A 25,554-nucleotide genomic window follows, 5' to 3' on the forward strand; every position below is an offset into this window, starting at 1 on the left:
TTGAGCAACCAATCATTCTTTAAAATGATCAATAGAACCATCAGGGCGAGTCTTGTCCTTGTATACTCATCTACTACCCACAACTTCTTGATCAAAAGGAGGATCAACCAAGTAACAAGTGTATGCCTTTTCAAGTGCCTGGATTTCTTCTTGCATTATTTTTTGCCAATTTAAATTTGTGGAGGTTTCTCAGAATGACCTAGGTTTGTGGTGATGAATGATAGAAGAAAAATAATGATAATCAAGAAAATATAATCTCAGAGTGAATAAGATAAAAAAGAGAGCAAGTAAGAAAGGAATTATTATGAAAAGATAAAGTTGATTATTTTGTAGTTTGACAAAAAATACAATCAAAAGAGTCATTATTAACTTGACTTAAAACACCCATAGACATAAGAGGACACAATTTTTCTAAGAAGATGTGGGCAAGATGGTAGCGCCACAAGTGAAAAGTAGATGGAGAGGAAACAGCACAGAGACTTGACGTAAAAGGAACATGAAGGTTCTCGAGTTCAAACAATCTTCCAACCTTACATCTAGTCCCGATGATCTTTTCTGTCCGATGATCCTGCACACGACAACTTGAAATAGAGAAATTGACATCAAAACCGAGCTTAACAAGTTGACCGAGAGAGATAAGATTAAAGTTTAATTTTAGAATAAAATAAGTATGAGGGAGATTAATATTTGACTGTGAAATAAAACCTTTACGTGTCACATTCAAGAGGAAACCATTAGCAGTGTTGACAAAAGGGACATTTGAAGTGGTAAACAATAATGAAAAAAGATTACGTAAAGGAGACATGTGATTGAAATAACCAGAATCAAAATACCATTTTGAATTACCTGAGAGAGTGGAAAGAGCAGCAGAGGTATTACTAGAAAAGGAGAGAAGTTGCTTAAGAAGAAATTCAATGTTAGATGGACAGATAGAGGGTGAGTTGAGAGAGGTGGTGGTGCGGTATTTGTAACTCACTAACTTACCGGCAAGTGCACCGGGTCATACCAAGTAATACCTTACGTGAGTAAAGTCGATCCTATTAGGATTGATGGATTAAGCAACAATAGTGTTTGATAGGATTAGTTAGATGAGCAGAAAATAGTGTTGGAAGTTCAAAGAGCATTAAAAGTAAATTAAGAATTTCAGAAAGCAAGCAGCAATGAGTTGGGAATAAAATATGGAGAAGATAGTTAAGGTTTCAGAGTTATCTATTTTTTCGGATTGACTTTTCTTACTAACTAATTTAATTATGTAAGATTTAATTCATGGCAAACTATGTGTGACTAGACCCTAATTCCTTAGACCTTCCTAGTCTCCTCTAAAATTCATTAACTGCCAATTCCTTGGTCAATTAATTCCAATTAGAGGGTGATGATCAATTTCTAGTTTATATGCCAAAAGAATCCTAATTATTCAAAAATAAGGGGATTATATGTCACGTATCCCGTTAAATACAAACAATTAGAAATTCAGTATAATATGTTTTCAAGTTGTTGTTCAAGTAAAGAGCTTTTCCAAGTTTTACAAGAACTCAATTAGAACATGGGTCATACTTCCGTTCCACCCATATTCATAAAATAAAGAGCGAAAACAATTATTGAAATATAAATCAAAACATGGATTAAATTAGAAAGATTAAACGAATCAATCCATACAAATAGACAGAGCTCCTAACCTTAACAATGGAGGATTAGTTGCTCATGGTTCAGAGAGAAAATAAGGATTGTCAAAATGTACCGCCTTCTAATCTGATGGCATCTAAATTCCTATTTATAAATAATCCTAATAAATTTAAAATCTAATTATCTAAAATTAAAAATAATATCTTTTCCTAACTAAGATTTGAATTTAAATTTGAATTAATTAACAAGTCTTCAGCTGATGGGTGGAGACCACTTGATTTGCCATTCTGCAACTTCTAATCTGTGTTTTCTGGGCTGAAAACTGAGTTAAAACAGCCCAGAAATTACCCCCCAGCATTTTCTGTTAATTCTGCAGATCACTCATGTGACGCGTTCGCGTCATTTATGCAGATTCCAGTCCATGTATTCGTATCAGGCACGCAATCGCGTCATTGCAATTTTCTCCATTCCGCGTGGTCGTGTGAGCCATGCGTCCGCGTTGGTATTCGCTGGTCATCTCCTTGGTTTCTTCTCTTTCTCTGCAGAAACTTCATCAAATCCATCCGAATGCTACCTAAAATAAATAAAATTACACAAAACTCAAAATAGCATCCATAGTGGCTAAAATATAATTAATTCTTAATTAAACTCAACAAATTAGATGCAAATTCACTAGGAAAAAGATAGACAAGATGCTCACGCATCAGGTGGAGGTAGTGGATTCAGTAGTTGTAGCAACAACAGTAGAAGCAGGCACATTCTGAGAGTAGTTGGGACGAGAATGATACTTGTTCTGATCTTAACATGGTGATCGAGTAGGACAGGTACTAATAAAATGTTTCGAGAGCTTAAAATAATGGCAGAATAGTTTCGGGCAATTAGAGCCAATTTGACCTTTTGAGAAGGACAGTCTGAGAAGAAGTGCTTAGAATAGTTACAGTTTTAACAAAATTTACCCTTTCTGTCTGTGGTAGCAAAGACAATTTCACTCTTAAGGTGAGTCAACCCCAAGCGCGTTTCTTCAGACTTAAGATGAGGAAGCGCATCTTCAATACTAGGCAAGGGGTTCTGATAAAGAAGAGAAGTTCTAACCGACTCATAGTCATCAGTAAGTGCTATAAGAAATTGTTAAGACGTGTTCGGTTCCAATAATCCTCATAAATATTAAGAACATGCTCACAATAGGTCAATTAATCCCAAATAATTATCATTTGAGCAAGAAAATAAAAAACCGCTTGTCCACGTTCTTGCTTAAGACTATGAAACTCCTTTAGCAGTCCAATGGGAGAGATCAGAAATAGTATAACATTTTGCCAAATGATCCAATACCTCTTTAGCAGTTTCAGAATGCCCGAACTATAAATGAATGCCTAGAGTAGAAGTGTTGTGAAACCAAGTGATAATCTGATGATTTTTATTATCCCAATCTTTCAATTTCTCCTCAAAGTCTTTCTCAACATTCTCCTCGGATTTGGAGGTCCCATTTTTTTATTTTTCAGTCATAGTTGGCTTGACAGGACAAACAACATTACCAGTCATATAGCATCATAATTTTTACCCTTTAAAAAATTCTCTCATAGCTTCAACCCAATGAGATTAGTTGAGCCATTAAAGATAACAAGAATAAGGTAAAAAAATATCCGGTTTATCCATAATAGTAGAACAAAGATAAAAAAGAGAAGAAACTGCAAAATCGGGACAGAAAACAAAAAAACGGAAGGCAAAATCGGAAAGAGCTCACAAAAAAAATCTTAAAAAGGGTCCCACTATCCGTCACGTCAGCAGGGAAGGACACGCGGCAACGCGTGAGAAGAGGAGGAAGACACATCAACGCTGACGCGACGACGAGGTGGCATGCGGTCAGAAGGCAGGTCGGGTCGAGCTGACATAAACACGGGTTGAAAGCGGGTTCGTGGGGTGTGTCGCTGCGTGACACGTGGTGCGCTGCAGAGCCCTTTGATCCTGGACGTGAATCCAACGGTGCTGGAGGCGTCTGGAGGGAGAAAAAACTAAAGCGGACAGGGAACTTTAGGTAGAGTCTGGCGACGATTCTGGATGTGTTAAAATCGTGACAACGAGACGAAGACGGTAGTAACAACGGTGACAAACTAAGGTGTCGAAAAAAGATCGAAAATCAAGGACAAAGAACACTGACAGAAGAAACAAAGCAAAAGAGCTATAAACTAATTTTCATAGAAATTAAAAATCATGTTATAAACAAGAAGGTAATGTAAAAAACGTGTTGTGTATTATTAAATGTGTCCAGAAAGATACAATATATAAAGGTATATATATGCTAAAAGAATTAAAATAATAAAATATAAAATTCTACAATAAATATATATATATAATATATAAATATAAATGATACTCACTGATCTAAATTAATCTTAATTATATTCTAACAAATAATATTTAATTTAACGTATTCTATTAAATTATCATATCACTATTAATTATTAACTTCAGATAGCATATAATTCTCCAATAGTTGCATGGTATATCGAAAACCAAATTTACGAGCATATATGCACCAACACCTTTTTGGGAGCAATAATTGAAACGTTTCTAGTAGTTTCCCATAAGACTAGTAATCTTCACTTCAACGTCCAGAAAAGAAGAGATTAAGAGATAAAAAGAAATTAAAAAAAAATGAATGTATCATCCCCCATTATGATTATGGTTGGTACTTGATAAAGTACGTCCTCTCAATAAAAACTTAAGATCTCCTTATCCTTTTGTCTTTTGTGTTTTTTATCCTTTGTTTTTTTCCTTATCATTTCTTTTTGGCTACCTAAAGTAGAGAACGGTAGCGATGGCCATACTGGCACACTCAATTGAGGTGCAGCTTGTCGGATTGATGAAGAGCACCATCCATGTTTGTCAGTTGCCTTGAGATTCACCAAATTAAAGTGGGAAATTCGTAATAATAACCTATATGTTAAAGAAAATTAAAAATTTATAAAAATGTGCAATTTAAAGTTTTAATTCATTTATTATATATTTATTAACTAAAAAATATAAATTATTAGTACTAAATTCATCGTCCTTTTTTTAATTTTTTGTTAACTTTTTTTTCGGGAGAGGAAATTCTGTAATATACTAATGCTCAAAGTCTCAAACTCATAGAAGTCTATCTACATTATTCTTTATTTTAATAATGTCAAAGAAAAGAAACAAGAGAAAGAAAAGAAATCGAGAAAAATTGGGGGGGGGGGGGGGGGGGGAAATAATTGTGTAGTCAGTAATCAGTCACGCTTCCATATCTATAGATTCGTATAGATCATTACGCTCATATCACTAGCATAACGAGTTATGGCCCGAAAAATTTAAACAAGAATTATTAAAAATAAATTGAGTGATTAATATATTTTTCTTGTATGTGTAGGTTTGTCTAATAATTAAGTTAATATTAGTTAATTTTTTATTTCTTTAACTACAAATATTAATATTTTACTATTTTTTATTTAAAAATTTAGAAAGAAAAGATATATACATCTATAGAAGAACAAATAAATTATCTATACACTATAAGTAAAGATATTGTGCAAAATAATACCAGGAAAAAAAATAGAAATCAATTTTTTAATCCAATAACTAGTCAATATTAATATTTTTAACAATAATATTACACCGTAAAAATGGTAATTTTCTAACAGAACCAATAATAATAATAAATAATAAATAAATATCCGTAAATTGATCTCTTCCAAATAAAATAATAAAAAAACTTTTAAAAGAAAAATAACTCTTTTATTTTGGGTCGTGAAATAAGTCTCAACTTTAGCTAAAAAAGAATGCCCTTTTTTGGGACCCTTTCCCGTTGGCAGGTATACGGACAAGGCCACTTTGTCCTGATCCTTTTCAGTGGGACCCAAAAAGATGGCACATTCTAGAGAACCAACGGTAACGGAGGGATACCACATTTTTCAAGCTATTTAGTATTTACTGTGTATTTAAGGAAACCCTTAAATTTAAATTATATTTTATATAATTAATTGTATGTGGATTAATTTATGTCTAGATAACTGAGTTAGTTGAAAAATGGTTATTAGATCATCTATTCTATTTAAATAGTATGAACAAAATTGGTTTACTAAAAGCTAAGATATATATATGATCATGAAATGATTGTTTATATCTGTTGTTATTACTAATTGACACTCATGTAGTTGATTTCATAAACTTATAAAATTAATAATTGATTATATTCTTTTAATAATTATTTATCTCAATAAAAAATTTTAGATGATAATAAAAAAGTTTGAGAAAATTAATACAAATGATTATGCTAAATATATATTAAAATTAATTATTAATATAAAATATATATTAAAAATAAATTATATATTTATATATAAATATATAATAATTAATTTTGCTAATGAGTTGTATCTCAAATAGTATAATTTAAGAAGTTACTTGTTTTAGAAAAATTCAAAAAAGTAAAAAGATATATAAAAAAAATCCACGTACACATAATTTCCTGAAAGAACTAACACAAGAAAAATTAAGAGGAGATACTCTCTTAATTGAGTTATAAATTATTGTCCAAATTACTATCAAATTTTATCTTCTAAATTGATTATATTCTTGTCTTAAAATTAATTTAGGTAGAAGTCAAAAATAAAATAATGTTCCAGTGATTTGTTAGTCAGCATATGTAGAAAACTTTGTTATCATTACTTCTCTATGAAATTGACAAACATAATTCACTTTTTTAATGTTAAAATAACTTTAACTTAAATTAATAATAAAAAATTAGTTTATTCTCCAAATTATTTTACAAACTGATAAACATCACATAATAGTATTGTTGATAGAATTGAGAATACGAGTTATAAGAAAATTGTTATAAAAAATTAAATTTATTTCAAATTATAGTGTTTTGTAATAAAAATTGCATATTAATACAAAATAATCACATTTTATAACACTATATATATATTGTTATAATTTTTTTAACAAAAATATATGTTATTACGAAATTCAAAGTCTTTTTCAAGTAAGTTTAGATTGATGATTTGAATTATTTTGATTTGTGATTTGGATGGTATTGGATATAGATTTGATCAAAAGTGATTAGGTGAATAAGAATAAACTACTCCATATAGTATGACTTTTGTTTTTCCTTTTTTTTAAGGGCATGGTCACAATTGATGCTTGTTGAATTAGTTTAGTTTGTTACAGGTTACAGCAAATTATCCTACACTGTGTTTCTACATAAATTGCTGGACCCTAAAACTATTTATGTATGTTTTAATTCTTTCAAAAACCGCAACAGCGTTTCTACTTTGTATACGTTTCAATGTAATCGGCAACTTTCTATAGCATTTCTACTTTATATACATTTTAATACTCTATAGTAGATTATGTACATATTGTAAATTATTTATTACACTTTATAGCAGTTTATATATATTAAAAAAACATAAACACATAACTTATTTCAAAAAGTTACAATTGGATAAATTTCAAAATGCAGTACCACCCGGCTTCTCATGGTTGGTTTAAAGTGGGATTGATAACTGAGTAGTGGAGCATCCATGTGCTTCCAAATCCTTCTCTATTAACAAAACCCAACATAATCATAAAAATTATATTTTGTTTGTCTCAAGCTGGAGGCTAGCTAGCTAGACCCCGCTAGGAATATTCTAATCACCAATTAAGCATTGATCACCAAGTAATTAAGTTGCCTATATATAAGGGAAGCAACCCTGAAGGCTGTAGCTAACTAACTCATAATTCATAAAGAAAAAACGCAACCATGTATGCTTCAACTTCCTTCACTTCACACATAGTTCATGACCTTGTCATACAATCTCACTCAAGAAGGTTACTCATGCTCCCAAATCCACTTGCTCATCACGATTCCTCACCACCTCCAACAAGCGATTTATACCTCGGAAACAGTTCTTTCGATGCCAACGTTGTCATGGTCCTCTCCGTCCTCCTATGCGCACTTATTTGCTCCTTAGGATTGAACGCAATCATAAGGTGTGCTTTGAGGTGTTCCGATTTGGTAATCAACGACTCATCATCGTCGTCAAATCCTAGCCCTTCATCATCATCAAGTAGTCGATTGGCCAACACGGGAATCAAGAAGAAAGCTTTGAAGACTTTTCCGATAATCACATACGAGTCAACTGAGTTAAACAAAGTACCTGGTTTGGACACCGAGTGTGTGATATGCCTCTCGGACTTCACAAATGGTGAAAAGTTGCGCATTCTGCCAAAATGCAACCATGGCTTCCATGTTAGCTGCATTGACAAGTGGCTCACTTCTCATTCATCTTGCCCCAAGTGCAGACACTGCCTAATTCACACGTGCCAAAAGATTGTTGGCGGAACTACTCATCATCCTCCTCCTCTTCTACCTCAAACCATTATAAGGATTGAACCACTGGACCCAGAAACCATGGTGCGTAATTATATATAGATAGCAACCAAACTAAATTAGTATGCATAGAACTTTGTTACGGTTCTGTTCTGTTCAGTGAAGCCAAAGGCTATATAGCTAATTAGCTACTCAACACCAATATTCACCCATAAACAATAGGTGGTGGTAGTTGGTGATGAAAATTATGTTTATTTATTTTATTTTTATTTTTTTTTTCACTTAGGATGCTTGTTCTTTTTGGAAAAGAAAAAATGAAGAGATCATCAAATTGTAACTGCATATTCTTTTTGGTTTCAATTACCTTTAATAAGGTTTAATTGCTGAGAAAATTAAAATTGAAGTAGTACCTAAGCTTTAATTTGTTGTCCAAATAATCAAGTTATGGTGGTCAACTGGTGATGGCTGCTCAAGTAATTGGCCGTTGTAATTTCGACCGAGTAATATTCCAAATCGATTAGCGTTTTAACGTAATAACAAATGCTTGCCTCGGCCATATTAGATATAACATTATCTTTTTTCAGTACTGGTCTGCTTCTTATTAATTATTACTATTATATTATTTTTATAACCCCAATGGATTTCACTTTTTAGTATTAGGTGTTCTGGTTGATACAAATGATATAACAGAGTAAGTTTATTTTAATACACATGATTTAACAGAGTAACAGAGCAATCAGAAGTTCAAAACCATATGATACAAATTTGCAAATTTGTAAATTTTCAACCATCAGCAACCAGCAAATTCAAGAGTACAAGACAGATCTATCAACAACAGGAAATTACAATTTACAAAACATTCAGAACCAAACTTCAAACCAAGACCGAAGAAGAAGAATTGAAGAAAAATGGAACAAAAATTGAAGAAGAATACCGAAGAAGAAGACCGAAGAACAACAATTTCGGAACTTCAAACCAAGAAGACCGAGCCCTCAGTGAAGATGAAGAGGAGAAGCCACTAACCTGGGTTCCATGCCGAGAAGCCAGTGAAGATGAAGAGAACATGCCGAGCAACTGGGTTCTGGACACGGGGAAGAGGAAGAAGCGGCGGCGCTGAGGACCTGGGGACGGCGGCGGCGCTGACGACCTGGGACCGGCGGCGGCGAAAAAGGGCTAGGGTTCCCTTTGCTTCAGAGTTCAGAGTTCTCCAATCCAGGGTGTGAGTGAGTGACGAATGAATTGGGGGAATAAGGGTTGGTTCACACTTCACGGATCTGTTTCGTTTTTTTAACAAATAGAAAACGGCGTCGCTTTATTCGAACCGGTCGGTTACCGGTTCGGTCCAACCGACCGGTTCTCGGCCGATTCGATGGTTTTTGTACGGTTTTTCTTCCAACGGTTTTGGATAATGGACCGGACCGTTTATAGTAATGGTTTTTGTGGCTTCTGCATTTAGCATAGTCCAAAGTTTTTTATCGGAAAAAAAATAGAAGGAATGAAACAGAAAAACACACAGGCACACACACCCTATTCTGCATAATCTGATTTAAACACTTTTGATTCTCTTTGGTTCTTTTCGGAGGCCAAATCTGTGCATTTTTACAGTTTTGAAATACCTTGGACTGTTTTGTCCTGCCTTGTCTTGTTTGTGTAGTGCTAGTGACTTTGCCTTATTATACTAATGAAGAGAAGAATTTTCTGGTGTGCATGTGCACATTGATGAGCTATCAGATTTATATCATGTGAAATCCAAGAAGTCGTAGAGATAGTTTACAGAAATATGAGCTGTAGTTATAAAACAAGACTTGGTAGGATACCAATTATAACTACCATTTTCTTTTGTTGTATTATTTCTCTTCATTTTGCTGGACTTGAGGCTCTGGAAATGTTATTGCTTAGGACTGCAGCATCAATGACAAGCTGGGATTTGTTATAGTTGTGCATTTAGTAATAATTGTGAAGATCGTTGATTGCTGGGCTAAAGTGTGTTGTTTATTGTCTGATATATATTGATATTTACATTATGCAGGCGTACAAGTAGTGGATTCTTAAGACAATTGAAGATACCTGGAATCTTTTCCATCACAAATTCACTGCTCTTTGGGATGAGCACAGACATGGTGCGGGTGAGGCATATCTTCCAGCTATATATAACAATCCTAAGGTTCAGCTGCTTGTACAGAAGAAATACATGACAAATTTGTTTCATGATAGTCTTGGGTTTGGTGCTGTCAAAATGATAAGGTGAAATTGCTAATCATCATTTTTAACCAGAATGCTATATGTTTAATGGGACTTATTTTGTTAGTTAGATATAAAACTATTTGAGAACTTATGCTTAAATTGGGCAATTGACTTGATCAGACACTTTTTGACCAAAATGGCGACAATTTTGATTGTAGTTTGCATTCTTCCTATAAAAAATATGGAATGGTAATATTAGAATGTGTCTTTTGCATGACTCTAGTCTAAAGTGCTCGTGTGAGGAAACATATTAGGTATAAAATTCAATGACAATGTTGGAATTGCTCTCTACTTTCTAATGTGTATATAATCATTTACACTGATGTTTAGTTGAGGAACTTGTGATTCACAGTTTAGTCCCTACAATGTTCTGAAAGAAGGCATATACACTTATTGGGCTCCAGAGGAGTATTAATCAAGGTGGATATTGTACATAGATCTTCAAGAACTAGTATCTTTTAATGTTCTGCAACTACAAGAGCCTATTCAAATGGGACAAAGAGTGAGTGAATTTCACCTCGAGGCATTGCAACAAGATGGTGTATGGAAGAGAGTTACAAATGGCACCACAATTGGATATCAGAGGCACAATTGGATATCAGAGGCTTTTGCTGTTTCCAAAAGTAAAATCTCAGCATTTGATGCTTGTTATTAACAAGTCTAGAGCTGATCCACTGATATCATACTTGGGGATCTACATAGATCCAGTTACCATTTGGAGCAGCATATATGATGATACAGTATTAACAAGCCATTTCAATGCCATTCAAGTTATTCATATTATCACACAAGACAACTCTCATACTGGTACTTCAACAGCTACAATGTAAACTTACTCAGTTATTTTTCTTGTAGTTGTATGTTACACAGAAATAGAAGAAAATTTTTTGCTCATTTATGTATGTGTGAATTGGTATCTATTTTTCTCCCCATGTATTTTGTAGAATCTTGTAGAGGACTCGTCTCTCAATAAGGAGAGCAGTAATCTGTGTAAATTGCTGTGTAATTTACTTTCATAGTATCAAGAACAAATCTTCCAAGTTCCAATGGTCATTAACTTGCACGCATTGGCCTTCAAAATTTCTAAAATAAATTTTTTTTGTTGACATGTTTATTAATAAATCAAAGAAATTAATAAGTTCACTAATATGTATAAACTAAAACTTCAGTAAATTAAAAAATGAACTAAGTGCAAAGCTCATTCTTTCACTTGTTCTATTTTAATTTGCTCATATCATAATATCCTTTTTAATTGGATTTTATTTATTTATTCATTATTTTCTTAGTAGATTAGAACTTTAAAATGGTTGATAGAGATATTCATAGTAATTGAGAATGGAAGCAGCAAGGATGGTAATCTTCTACCCCCTTCATTTGGAATTTGGATTATCCAAGCTCTCAATGATGTAGAGCGTGAACATAGAGTTTATACTGTGAAATATTCCTTCTCCCCCCCCCCCCCCCCCCCCTTTTGAGACCTTCATTCAGCTTTGAACCTGGTTTGTATCTGCAGGTGTGACTGTAAATAAGATTCTGGAGGGAGAGATGTTCACTATGTCTCTAACCAAGCCCCTCAATGGCAATGCTAGACATCTAAGGCTTGCATCGACTATTCCTTTGAGCTCTACATTTCAGCCCATCATTCAGGTTTTAAGAGAATACTACACATCATCACGTACTAGTTCATAGTCACAATTTATTTGTGTAAAAATTTTAAGTGAAAATCATTTTACAGTGGCATAATTAAGGTACAAGAAGGTGGGAAATAAATTTTAGTTATTTTCATTTTATGTTAGCCATGATTCATGAGAAAGAAATATTAGCTCCATTTAGTTTACTTGTTTGGATGGTGTCTCCATACTGAAAATTCTCTATTTCATTATACAGTCTTTGTGTATAATTTTTAGTCCTCTTTTTTTAATATCTGTGCCAGTTAATGGCATGACAAAGTAAAAGAGAAAAGAAAAAGATCATTCACTAAGGATCATGGCATCATGCTGAACTAACATATTTATTCAAAGATTTATTTCTAAATGAATAAAATCAAATACAGATTTGCGCACAATTTCAGGGATAGTAGTAGAAGCTAGACAATCCCATATATTATGCATGGAGCCATGCCCACAAGTTAATATGATCACAAGCTATGCCTTGTTATTTTTGCTTTGAGTCCATCATTTAGGAGAGACATTCGCTCCACTCTTTTTCGGTGTTAGTTTTCCTTGCATCCAGTTTGTTAGCATCTGAAGTGCAGCTTTTGGTTGATCCATAGGAACCATGTGCCCAGCTTCATTCACCTGTTTTTTCACAAAATAAAGTTATCAAAAGTGGATATAACAGTGTCAACTCAAGAACACACCATTGAACACAAACCTTGAGGAACGCAAGAGGTCCATGGCTTTTAAGAGTCCCTGCTGCCGCGCCATTTACCAAAAATGGGACATTAGAAGCTGCTCCAAACTCCTTTTGACCTGACCACTCCATTGCATGAACCCACCTTGAATTCCCTGAGCAATGAGAAACAAAAGCATTAAGAATGCTGATAATTGCACTTCTTTTTTTGTCCTTCCAACACAACCAACTTTAGCTTCAAATTAATTGAGTTGGCTGCAAAAAGCTTACCAAGCCAATTGCATATGAGATCTTCTTCTCCAGCATATACAAGAACCTGGCTTCCATCCTTAAGAAGCGTCGGAAATATGGTGATAAGTCTTCAAAAACTCTGCAATGAGATTGCCAAAACGTTTGCTTCCAGCAGGTGGCTCGTATGGAAAATAAGAACTATTTTTTAAAGTGCTTGCAAGATAAGCCAAAAAAGGAATCTTCTCATCGGCAACAGAATTATCCTCAAAGGACAAATCTAGAGAGCTGCTGATCCCTTGAAATCAATTTTTAAGAAACTCAAAAATAACTTTGATCTGTCATATACAAATGGATTTTGCATCAATTTCCTTCAGGAAAACAGATATTATCTTCTTGAAATATCAAGCTTTAGAGAAGCACCTACCTAGGTAGGATTACGAAGTTGACAACCGTAAACTGATAAAGCATGAGAAATTCTGCCACCAGCCTTTCCATAGGCCCATGCTGTCCTTGCACAAATAGGCTGATCACCAGAAAGTCCCATAAAGAATTCAAAACAGTGGAGGCTATTCTTCTCAATCTCGACCAATGCTGCAATATCTGTGTCACTAGCCTATACCAATATTTCTCATTAATATTGCACTTTCACTGGAGAATTGATGTATAGCCAAATATCTGTTTTCTAAATTCTAACCTAAAGAATTTTGGTTTGCTAAAGCTTTGTAATGCAGAAACCCCGTCGTTCAAACAACCTTTTGCAAACAGCTTGACCTGGTCGTCCTCCCATATTGAAGATCATAATTCCGGCAACTTTGATTACTGATATCCCCTCTTCAACCGCCCTAGCAATTAAACCCAAGCCAAACTAATCCTCCACAAAACCCTAAATACAAAGTAAAGTAAATATGAGAATGCTGCATTAAATCATCTAATACATCAATCAAAGATATTTCTACAAAGCCAAAACAACTTATCACAAGAGTGTATCAAGGATAAGTTGTGCAAGTAGAAGTAAAATCTTATTAATAAGATTCTTCTAGACTTCTAGTGGCTTGGAACATTTATGAATTATTTCATGAATAAATGGAAAAGGCTTGCTCTAAAGAACAATACGAATATACAATAATAACTAAGCATGTGACTTAAAGAAAGTTGGAGCCAACCAAAAAATCCAGTGGTGTATAACTTTTTTCCTTTCAAATTGATGAGGTTCACATTAAAGTACCTAGCATGAAAGAATGCAAGACATAATTGTCAAGCTCCAGCAAAAGAGCAAATGACCATCATAATAGAATAAGAATCCATTTACCTGAAGTGCACAATAATTACTCAATGCATGAAGGAATTCTTCACTTGCATTTTCTGTTATCATCTTAGACATTGCATCTGGATTTGGATTAAGAATCTGCATAAAGCCAACTTTAGCTTCAAATTAATTGAGTTGGCTGCACAAAGCTTACCAAGCCAATTGCATATGAGATCTTCTTCTCCAGCATATACAAGAACCTGGATTCCATCCTCAAGAAGAGCCGGGATTCCAACTTCGATATTTCTCATCCAGTCCTGCAGCATAGCATCATAGACTGTGCTACTACACGAAACAAAGTCCAAGTTCCTAACACCTAAAGCATCCGTAACTGTCTTCTTGTTTAAGAATGTCTCTACATTAGAGAAGTCATAACACAGATTTCCCTCACATTTCTTTCTAATGTCATAGTACTGCAGTTTCAATAGTAGAAGAATTCATAAGTGAAACTATGGTAGGTTTTTTAGGTAAATAATTAGATTGGTAAGAAAAGTGTACTATGTTCTCTTATGATACGATACATTAATATTGCTGGTGATGGACATTATCCGACTGAAGATGGCATTGCATTTATATAATGAAGTCATACATGCATCTCCACCATCGGTACCTGACAAATACAATATAATTTAAGGGTGTCAAACAAGTAAAATTACATATTGTTTGAGCAATAAGCTGGTAAGTTTTCTCCCATCCTGTTTTTCTTTTCTAAGATCATTCATCATGGGGTTAAAAAATTTAATTTGTAACCTAACATAACATACCACAGCTTTTTATGGCATCTTTGCATGATGGGATCAACTTGCTGATACTATCATAATCAGACTTTTTAATCAGTCATCTGTCTAATGCATAGTCTGTGTATGCTTAGTACTGAATTTCTGGATTGGTCAGACCATTACCAATAGCAAAACCCTGTTTATGAAATTGATCAAGAAAATTAGTATAATTATTATCAAGTAAAGGTAATTAACAAACCTTGTAATGTACGTAGACAGTTTTGATACCTTGCGATTGATTATTATTCCTTCCTTTGCTTTGTTGCCTTGGTGAACCCTTGATGCAAGAGCTGGAATGTAGTGTCCAGCATATGACTCTCCAGTGATATAAAAATCATTCTTGACAAATAGAGGGTGCTCCTTGAAAAAAGCCTGCCATTGATGCAGAATAGGAGTCTACTAATTATTTTTACCACCATGCATTTTCACTTTATGAATTGTTTTGTTTAGTCACAATTATAAAATAGACTTTACCTGCAAGAAATCATAGAGATCATTGCTAACACCTGCTTCATCATGGTGGTTGTCATCATCATCAGAAGTATAACTAAAGCCTGTCCCAATAGGCTGGTCTACAAAAAGAATATTTGATGCCTAAAATCAAAAGTAAACATTGATGCCAACCATAACCAATAAAGCTTATGTAACAGTTTGATTCTCTGAGATAGGTGCTAGCCATAGCCCTATGTGTGAATGTGCTGAGAGACATAAGTTATGACATTCTTTTTTGTTAACTATTCTCAAAAGCGAGGCATTTGCATGGAATGAACATGTTAAAGTAACATTTTGAGAGAAAATGCAGGAGAAAATTTATAGGCACCTTGTCCCAGCCAAATTCATTCTAAACAAGAGACAAGTTCTTTGTGATTTGGAAAGGACCATTCTCATAAAATAAAGCAAGCTCACTGCTACACCCTGGTCCTCCGGTCAACCATATGACAATAGGGTCATCCTTCTTATTGAGAGATTCGAAGAAAAAGTAGAACATCCTGCACCATTGATTTGAAGAGAGTTTGGGGGGGGATTTCATGCAGTTAGGACCATAGATTAGTGCCTTAATATATGTATATTTTGGCTAAAAAATAAGTTTGATTTTCTTAATATGCAAGGAAACAGGCAAGCGTTGTTTATAAGCCTAAACCAGTACAAGTCATGTGATGATAAATAAATATTTGAGCCTTAATCATTTAAAGAATCTTTACAACTCATGAAACAGCTTGAGTTATATGAGAAAGTGGCAAGAAATTTAACCTTGTTAACCAAAATATCCAACTTCTTGGCAGTTATTTCTCTCAATAACTGCATAGAAGTGCTATAGAGCTTTCTTTGACATGAAGCTAGCAGAGAATTTGATAAGTAAATAACTCAATTTGAACTTTAAATTGCATAGCAGGGTTCATAAAAGAATTGCTATAGAGCTTTCTTTAACTAACCTTTTGGATCATTGATAGCCTTAGATCCAGCACAGCATAGTGAAAGAACTTGAAGCCTCAAGGATAACTTCAGAATAGACGGACTCTCATGATTATAAAAGAGTAGGGTCATCCCCGCAAGGAAACATGCTTTCAAGAAAGACGATGCCACTGAACTAAAAGAGTATAAAAGAACTAAATTTCAATCACCAAAAGAGTATAAATTCATACATAGTCAAATGGAGACATTAAATAATCCGGCAAACAAATACCAACACAAACGTAAACAAAATATAATGTCGTATGTCACTAGACGGTTCATATCCAGTTTAAGATAATTAGTAGTACAAGAATAGAACCAACTCTTTATTATATCCCCATTTACTAATTAAACCTGATGATGTTCACATTGAATAACACAGCATATGGCCTTGCCTTGTTCTTTCTCCTGAGAAGAACAAACAGCACATCAAGTTTTAGTCTATCTGTGTCCATGATGTCTGGAAATTCTTTAACTTTCTCGGCAAAGCGTTCGAAAAGCTCATCAACTATTTCTGCTCCAAAGTGTTTCTCAATCATCCCTTGCAGTGCAGCTCTGAACCATGAAACAAATATTTGCACAGTTGGCAATGACACCATGTTCTTGAATTCCAATATTTCCATCCACTCAATGCTGAAACATTCATCACATCCTCTAAGAATTTCCTTCACAGCCTTAACAGAAGGGTATATCAAAGGCACATTGAATGAATCCACTTTTTCTTCACTAATTACTCCCTGCATTAATGATAATTAATCAATCAATTTGTTTCACTCTTCATTAGTAATCAAATAATCATTCAATAAAAAATTAAAACACAACACATTCAAATATTCAGTAATCAAATAATCATTGAACATGACATAAATAAAAAAAGCAGAAGAAGTTAGCAGTGAACTGACCGTCGAAGTCTAAGGTTTTTTTCTTGGTTAAGCTTCTGCTCTCTGAACTCGAAGGAAGGAAACTGGAATGGAAATGGATTTTTCTTCTGAGCAGTCTGAGAAGAGGGGGGCAGAATCGTGACGGAGACAGAGGCCAGGCGACGAACACAACTCAGAAGACGATGGTGGGTTAGAAGAATCTGCGACGACCAGACGAAGACGATGGTGACTGAGCGCCCGACGGACGGCGGCAGGAGCGCGATGGAGCAGATGAATACCAGGAACTGACGCGCCGAGCTCGAGGAAGAAGAAGCTGCAATTCTTGAAGGAGGAAGAAGCACGGACGACCAGACGACGATGGTAGTGCCTGAGAGCGACGGACAGCGGCAGTCCTTGTGGCAGTGGTGGAGAGGCTAGGGTTTCCTGTTTTAACTCCCTTTTTTGATTTGGGGAGAAGCTGTTAAGATAGGGGTTTGGAAATTGGAATGAAGACTAAAGGTAAGGGGAAGGAAGGTCATCCGTGCGGGAACCAAAACGATATAGTTTAATCCAAAACGATAGCGTCTTGTGTGAGACGCACATTGAGACAGATGAGAGAGATGGAGGAGCAGAGAGACGGAGAAAGTTTCTGAACCCACCCAGATAGAGAATAATTTTGATTTTTTATTTTTTTTATATATTTTTGTTTTGTTGTTTCAATTATTTGAAACTATAAAATTAGGATTAATTGAATTCTAAAATTTAATTAATTTAAAAGGGTATTTTTGTCTAATTAAATAAAGGAAGAATGTTTAACATTTTTTATAAAATTAAATAAATAAATATTTTTTATTTTTATTTAATTAAAAAGGTGTTTTAGTAAAAGTGGTGATATATTATATATTTAAAAAAAATTAAATGTTGACGTGGAAAATAAATTCTACATATCTTATTGTTATTTGTCTATATCGGTAAGTATGAATTTATTAGCAAACACCATAAATAAATATTTGTCTAGTGCAGATTTATTATTTTACTATATTAACTTTGATTATTTTATAGCTAATTATTAAGTTAAAATATAAATAAATATATATCTTTATCCTTATCCTTATCCTTATCCTTATCCTTATAGTATACAAATTGGGAGCTCATATGCTGACGTGGCGTTCATACGTTGAGTCTGAGGGTTTATTTGCTTAGGTGTCATCACTATAAATTTTTAGATTTATACTTATAAATTATAAATTATTATTTGTTTAGGTTGTTATTTTCAAATTTTAAATTATTTGTTTAGATTGTTATATTTAGGTTGTTATTTTTTAAATTTTAAATTATTATTGTTGATTCTTGTTAGCACTATTTTTTTAAATTTTTGTAGATTTTTTTCAAAAAGTGCAGCGTAAATTTAATTCAAATTTAAATTAAAGTCAACCAAATTTAAAAAATTTTAACTATGAGTCAACTATAAAAGTATAAGTTATGAGATATGTGCAGCACCACAATTCAAAGTACATCAAATCCTTTCTTTACATATATCCAAAATCTAAAATTTCTCTACTTATTCCAATGGCTGGTATTCACAAAATCGCATAAATCAATCCTACAATTGACAATTTGTGTGTACGTATACGAGTGATATGGTTATGGACACTACCAAATTACGGAAATTCTTCATTGCTATACTCAATTGAGATGGTTTGGCTCGATGAAGACGTGAGTAGGTGTAATCGTAGTCTTTGACTACACCGATGGTTTGTTTCCAATTTCAAAGGTCAATCATTGAAGGAGAGAAAGTAGAAAGTGCTAAGGTATTTGTTCAAAAAATGAATTTTTTGTTTGTTTATTTTCTCAAAGTTAGATATTTATTTTATTCAAAAAAATATTATTGAGATAAAATTAAAGGTGAGAAGGAAGTCTTTAATTTAACGTAGTATTTTGTACAGAAATTGTTGCTTGAATTCTCTAATAAAGTTGCAGACAATGATGAATTCGAAGTGTTGAAAAATACTATTACACCAGCCAAGCGACTATCCTCGGAATCGGAAGATTCGAAGGTGCAAGGAAATACCTCAACTTGCAAGAAGATCAAGATTGAGAATAGAGCTTGAAAATTTGGATGCACGTGTTTTGGAATCCCTTTTAGAGTCTATCTAATAGAATAATGCCAAGCATATGTTTGTTTTGGTAGAAACATTATCTTTTCTTGAGTTGTTATTTTTCTTTTGGTTCTTTTTTATCTTTATGTTTGGAATTTAAAATTTTTTCAAATATAAATTGAAGTTATTTGGTTATTGCTTGTGGTTTTATTTTTAATTCTATTTACACCGTTGATATTCTGTTAATTTCTAATTTAGTATTTAATGTCATAAAGTTATAAATTTCTCATATGAAATATTGTTGATGCAATTAAGTTAGTTAGTGATTTTTAATGTGTATTTATTTAAAAATAAAATCTAATTATAATTTTTAATTAAAGTATTGTGTTTAAATTTTTCATTAAAAAAGATTAATTTTTCATTAATAATAATACTTATGGACTTTTGTTTTTGTTGAAATTTACTTGGAACAATTTTATTGTTAGTATCATATTCATTTTTGAAGTTAAAACAATATGATCAACATTCTTACTCGTTAAAACTTCACATTTTATGAAATAATTTTTAAGTTTTCAAATTCATAAACTTATATCATTACAAAAGTTATTAGATCGATTAATATTTTTTGATAACATGGTGTACCAAAACTAATAATAACTTTTGTTATTTAATATATAATTTATTCTATTGAAAATTAAATTAATATTTTCTAAACTTATAAATACATTTTCTTCTAATTTCTTACACCATTATTTATTATTGAAAAATAATAAATGACTATACTATCCTACAACATATACGATGTACAAAGTAATTTCTTATCTTAAAATTAATTCTGGTCAGTGAGATAAAATTTAAAATATTTTTTTATTTTCTTACTCAAATTTAAATTTAAATTTAGAATTGATTAACAACTCATCCTTTTTAATTTCAATAAAAAATAAATTGGTTAGATACAAAATATTCAACATTTAATAATTTCAATCATTTAAATTTTAATTATAAAAAATTGGGTTAAAAATTAATTATAAACTTAATAATCGATAATATATATTATATTAGTACGTAAATAATGATATCCATGTATTGATTATTTATTTATTTTTTGACAGAATTAATGTATAATTCATTGAGGATTGATTTATTATCCAAAAATTTTTTATAAACTTTGTAATATATAAAAATAGTGATCTTATTTTTTTTATTATTATTTAAGAAATTCTTCATAATTTTTTAATTAAGTAATTAACTTTTATTATTGTTTTTATACTAAAAAATATCAATTTATACTATTTACATATTTTTTCACTACTAACAAATAAATAAGTATTTACACTATTATACTTATTATCTTAGATGATGACTTAAGTTACTTATTTTATATGTTAAATAATATTTTGTATGTTAAATTTATTAAATATTAAGATGAAAAAATTGTTTAATAAATTATATAAATAGTCATTATAGAAAAGAAAATAATTATATATCATATATAATAATCCTTGATATCTATAGTGTCGTGTATATATTAAGATTATCTATTTTAATTATGTGAGTGATTATTGTTATTTTTATTTTTTCGTTACATTAAAAAATAATATTTAAAGCTAAAAAAGAGATAATTAATTTTTTTAATTTAAATTAAAAAATATCTTATAAATATATCCAATATTTATATATACTAAGTGTTATAATATTAAATAGTATAGTATTTGCTATAACAATGACTCAAAATATTAATCCAAGATATATTTGAGCCTAGTAAAATCTCAATGCTTGCAAGATTAACTAAAATCTATTGTTAGTATCCCAAATATAGAATTTTTTTCAATTATAAAATAAAAAATATTATTTCTCCAAACATGATTTTCGAACTTTAATTCTCCAAATACGATTTTTCAAAAATCATGTTTGGGAAAATAATAATTTTTTTTATTTTATTATTGAAAAAAAAACCCCAAATCTAACTTAGGTTCATTACCTTAAAGACTCAATGCAGATAAGTCCACGCGTCTCCTCTTAAATCGACTCAGATTGGATCTCCATTACTAGTTAGATATGGTAATGAGTACTTAGGGGAGCGTGAGAAGCCCCCTTCCTATTCCTCATTCCTATTTAAAAAAAATGTCCCCCTTCCTTCTTCGTCATTGCAAATTTCTATTTAATTATTCCTTAGGGAACATAGATCTTCTTGGGTATCTACGAATATTTTTTGAAAACTTTTGAAAAAAAATAACACAAAAAGACATAATATAATAATTATAAAATAATTAATTTAATATAATTCAACACAATTTATAACATATTCGTTATGAAAAATAATATTTTAAAAGGAGAAAACATAAAAACATATTCCAACATAATAACATAACATAATTTTTTGGGACAATATTGAGCGACGTAGTGACGGACTTGAGAGGCAGAGAAAATGAGTTAGAGAGAGAGGATCGAGGTTGAGAATGAGCTTGGAAGAAAATGGAAAAATTCAAATTGGAGGTAGAAATTAATATTAATAAATTCAAGAAATAGATCTATGTATATAGAAATTAGGATAAATTAATAATTTTATATTTTTGTATGTTTAATAGGTTTCATGGGGCGGGTACTTATGTTCGTGTCTCCATTAGGAGTAGCAAACGAAAAAACCTGCCTTGTCTCGCCAAAAGTCCGCTATATAGTGGGTGGTCCGCCCCGCCCCGCCTAAACATATAAAATCGAAGCAATAAGGTTCGATTTATATGATCCATGCTAAATCGAAGTAATAAGGTTCGATTTATACTCACTTAATAGCAATCCAGTTCATTTTAAATAAATCTCCTTCGTTCAATTTAGTAGCATAAATAGCATCCAAGTAATTCGATTTACTATGAAAACACATCATTCGAACTCCATAAATTTGATTTACATAGATATGTAAATTGAGACATGTACATAGCCTTTTTTTAATTTGGAGGATATACGTAAAATTGGTATACAAATAGTTTATAAAAGTGATTTACCCCACATATTATATCTTGTGAAATCATAATATTTTGAGAAGTGATGTATAAACAACTTAAATATTGATAAGTCAAAAAAATTTTAGAAAAAAATAAAAATATAAAAAATTACATGTTGATCCATAAGATTTTTTTTTTAAATTTATCCATAGTCTATGATTAATAACTTTAAAAGTATATATATGTTATTTATTTTATATATTTTTCATTTTATAAAGACTTGTAATTTTGTTATCGGCAATGTTAGTGGTTATAGAGAAATTTTTACCTTTAAATAAATTATAAAAAAATTAAAAACAAAATTAGTTGCCATTTTTTCTGACAATTCATTTAGTTTTTAGTTTAAATTAAAATTAAATTATATATTCAATTTATATTTATTTTTTTATCCTAATAATTGTATATAATAGGTAATATATTTAATCATGTTTTGAAAGAAACTATTGACTTTTATATAATTGAAAGTTAACTATGAAATTGAAACTAAAATGAAGTGAAATACAATAAACATATGTGGAGTGAAAGTAAAATAAATAATTAAAAATAAGGTAATAAAATAATTAAAAAATAAAAAAGACATAAAAATAATGTATGTAGTTGATAAAAATATACTGTAAAAAAATTAGTATAATAAATAAATATAAAAGATGAAAGACAAAAATTAAAATATATTTTTGTTAAAAAATGCAAGAAAAATATTGTGAAAAAGAACCTATTAATCAAGTTTTATGAAAATATTATAAAAAATTTAAAATGTTAGTAAATAAAATAGTAACTCCTTTAAGAATTATTAATCAAAATACATAAAAGCACATTCTGATTTCTAGATATAGAAAATAATAAAAAAATAATTCAAATTAAATTCATTTATTTTAAATTTTTAATTATTATTTATTAAATAATTTAATATTTATTTATTTTTGGTCAAATCAAATAATATAATTGATTAGTTATAATTAATGTTATTCACTCTAATGGTATAATTGAAACATATTGAAACTCTGAAGGTAAAATTAAAACTAAATATTAAGGATAAAATTAAAATAAAATTGCATTACAATCTTGTGAATTTTTTTTAATAAAAATCTCATTTATTTTCTTAATGAATGTTAATTTTGTTGTCAAATTTTATATTACTTTTAAAATTTTAGCGTAATTGAGTCTAATTTTTACATTTAATTTTGAAATAAATTTACTCAAAAAATTAATATGTAAATCACATTATTATTATTATAAAATTACTTTTTTAATATAATTAGTGCTGCTTATTTGAACTATTAAATTTAGCTTCTAATAATATTAAAGTCAACCTATTTTATTATCTTGTGCCTTCAAAGAATTTACACGACTGACATAAAAATATAACAATTGAAAAAAATTATTACAATGGATATATTCATTTTAACAAATATTCTTCTATCTAATACTATAAAAAATACATTGGCCATTTTGAATTATTACAAGTTAACTTCCATCCACAGTAGTAGAATGCCTAAATTGAGATATATTCATCAAACAAACAATCAATAAAACACACTCATCTGTACTTTCTCATTTTGGATACATTTATACATAAAAAAAATTATACATAAAAAAGAAAAAGAAAAGAAAAAAAGAAGAGTTGAAATAGTAAGAGCGATAAAAATTACGATTCTTATCATTTTGTGTGGCCATTTATATATAGTAGACCAGACAACTATGATTATCTAACAAAATTAATTTATATTTATTGCACTCAACTTGAATAAATAAGAAATTATCTTATATTAATTTAGTTCTTAATTCATATGATTTGAATTGAGCTCGATATATATGATATAATTTGATTTGATTTAATTATTAATTGAAAATATTTCAATTGCCTATTTTATTCATAGATTTATTATTTTAATGACTAATAAATTAATCAAATTAATTAATTAGTACACACAATAAATTTAGTTTAATAAATTAAAAGAAATAAATTAAAAAATATTAACAGAATATTAAAAAAATTAAAAAATACTACTAAATTAAATTGATATAAATTATAATAAATTAAATAATATTTAAATATCTAATCTAATCAATTAATTTATATAGTTAGTTTATCGTAATAACTTGTATTTAACGAGTTAAAAGAAATAAATTATAAAATACCTTTAAAAATATGTCATGTCAGCTCCATCATTAAGTGGAGAAATTTAATTTTTATATAATAGAATAAATAGATAAACAATCCGAGATAAATAATCAACCAAGTATGCGGATTGCATTACTCTTAAAGAAGTTAGTTAACTAACATGATCAACGGTTCTGAAGCTTCACAAGACCATTATAAATAGGGATCGTCTATGGTGTATATCCTATAAAACATCCACACCTATAGATCCTAAGTGGTTTGCTCCATTTTGAAACATGTGGTAAGGAACAGGTTATGACAATCTTCCTGTGTGAGCTCAGAATATCTCATAGGATACATTTTAAATGCTCCAGGAAGTATCGGTACACCGGTTGTTTTAACCGTTGATTTCAATTAATATATATTATATATATTTTTTATAATTTAGATCAACGGTTAAAATAATTGGTGTACCAGTACTCCCGATACACTTGAAATACTTCCTATCTCATATAGCCATCTTTAGAAACTTAATTACGTGTAATTAATAGAGTGCATTCTTGTATGATAATTTAGATTTATAAAAATAATTTATTTGTTTGGTTGTCTAATTTATCATGGTATAATATGATATAGAGTTTAAATATTAATTTGTATATATCTTTTTAAAATAGTCATAATTTTTAATTTAAAATTAACTATTAGGATAATAATATTGTCACAACTATTTTTTATAATATCACTTCATATATACTTTTTTATATTATATATTTATATGAATTTATAAAAATAAGTGACTTTATTAAAATAAAAATGGCGATATCTATTTTTTACTTATTGTATTCTAATTATTGTTTAAAGAATATCACTCTATTTTTCTTAAGGTGCGCTAGCATTAGTCATTGCTATTAGTATTTAGAAGTTGCAATGTTGTTATTTCTTATTGATCTTGTAAAAATAAAATATCTAATTTTAAATTAGTTATGTTACAAAAATAAAAAGATGATAAATAAAAATAAAAATGTAAATATTTAAAAATAAAAAATTACACATGTAAAATAAGTAAATAATCATCATTATCAATTTGTTATTTTTTAATAAAAAGAGAAATAGAATAGACCTATGTTAAATAATTTTGCTTTTCTTTTGGTCATGGGACCTATTATTAAAA

At 30.5% G+C, this 25,554-nt stretch overlaps 1 protein-coding gene, 1 long non-coding RNA gene and 1 pseudogene across 4 annotated transcripts; 1 reads left to right on the forward strand and 2 right to left on the reverse strand.

Annotated features, from left to right (window-relative positions):
• Nucleotides 1–7,067: 7,067 nt before the first annotated feature.
• On the reverse strand, nucleotides 7,068–9,123 carry LOC140183850 (uncharacterized). Its single transcript, XR_011880266.1, has 3 exons — nucleotides 8,984–9,123; nucleotides 7,788–8,026; nucleotides 7,068–7,682 (listed from the first exon to the last, which is right to left on the reverse strand). It is a non-coding gene; the product is annotated as an uncharacterized lncRNA (long non-coding RNA).
• On the forward strand, nucleotides 7,391–11,251 carry LOC112791144 (RING-H2 finger protein ATL78). Of its 3 annotated transcripts, XR_011880265.1 has the most exons (3): nucleotides 7,391–8,044; nucleotides 9,990–10,204; nucleotides 10,557–11,251. XR_011880265.1 is itself a non-coding variant. In XM_072233394.1 (2 exons), the coding sequence occupies exons 1-2, from the start codon at nucleotides 7,391–7,393 to the stop codon at nucleotides 9,999–10,001; spliced, it is 666 nt and encodes a 221-aa protein (XP_072089495.1). In that variant the 3' UTR covers nucleotides 10,002–11,251. The 3 variants fall into 3 exon arrangements, 2 of the variants coding, with proteins under 2 accessions (XP_072089495.1, XP_072089494.1); XM_072233394.1 differs by having other exon boundaries at nucleotides 9,990–11,251; XM_072233393.1 differs by lacking the exons at nucleotides 9,990–10,204; nucleotides 10,557–11,251 and adding an exon at nucleotides 8,684–9,213.
• Nucleotides 11,252–12,196: 945 nt separating this feature from the next.
• On the reverse strand, nucleotides 12,197–17,852 carry LOC112791145 (serine carboxypeptidase-like; annotated as a pseudogene).
• Nucleotides 17,853–25,554: the final 7,702 nt, after the last annotated feature.

Source organism: Arachis hypogaea, chromosome 3, assembly GCF_003086295.3.
Source record: "Arachis hypogaea cultivar Tifrunner chromosome 3, arahy.Tifrunner.gnm2.J5K5, whole genome shotgun sequence".
NCBI lineage: Eukaryota > Viridiplantae > Streptophyta > Magnoliopsida > Fabales > Fabaceae > Arachis > Arachis hypogaea.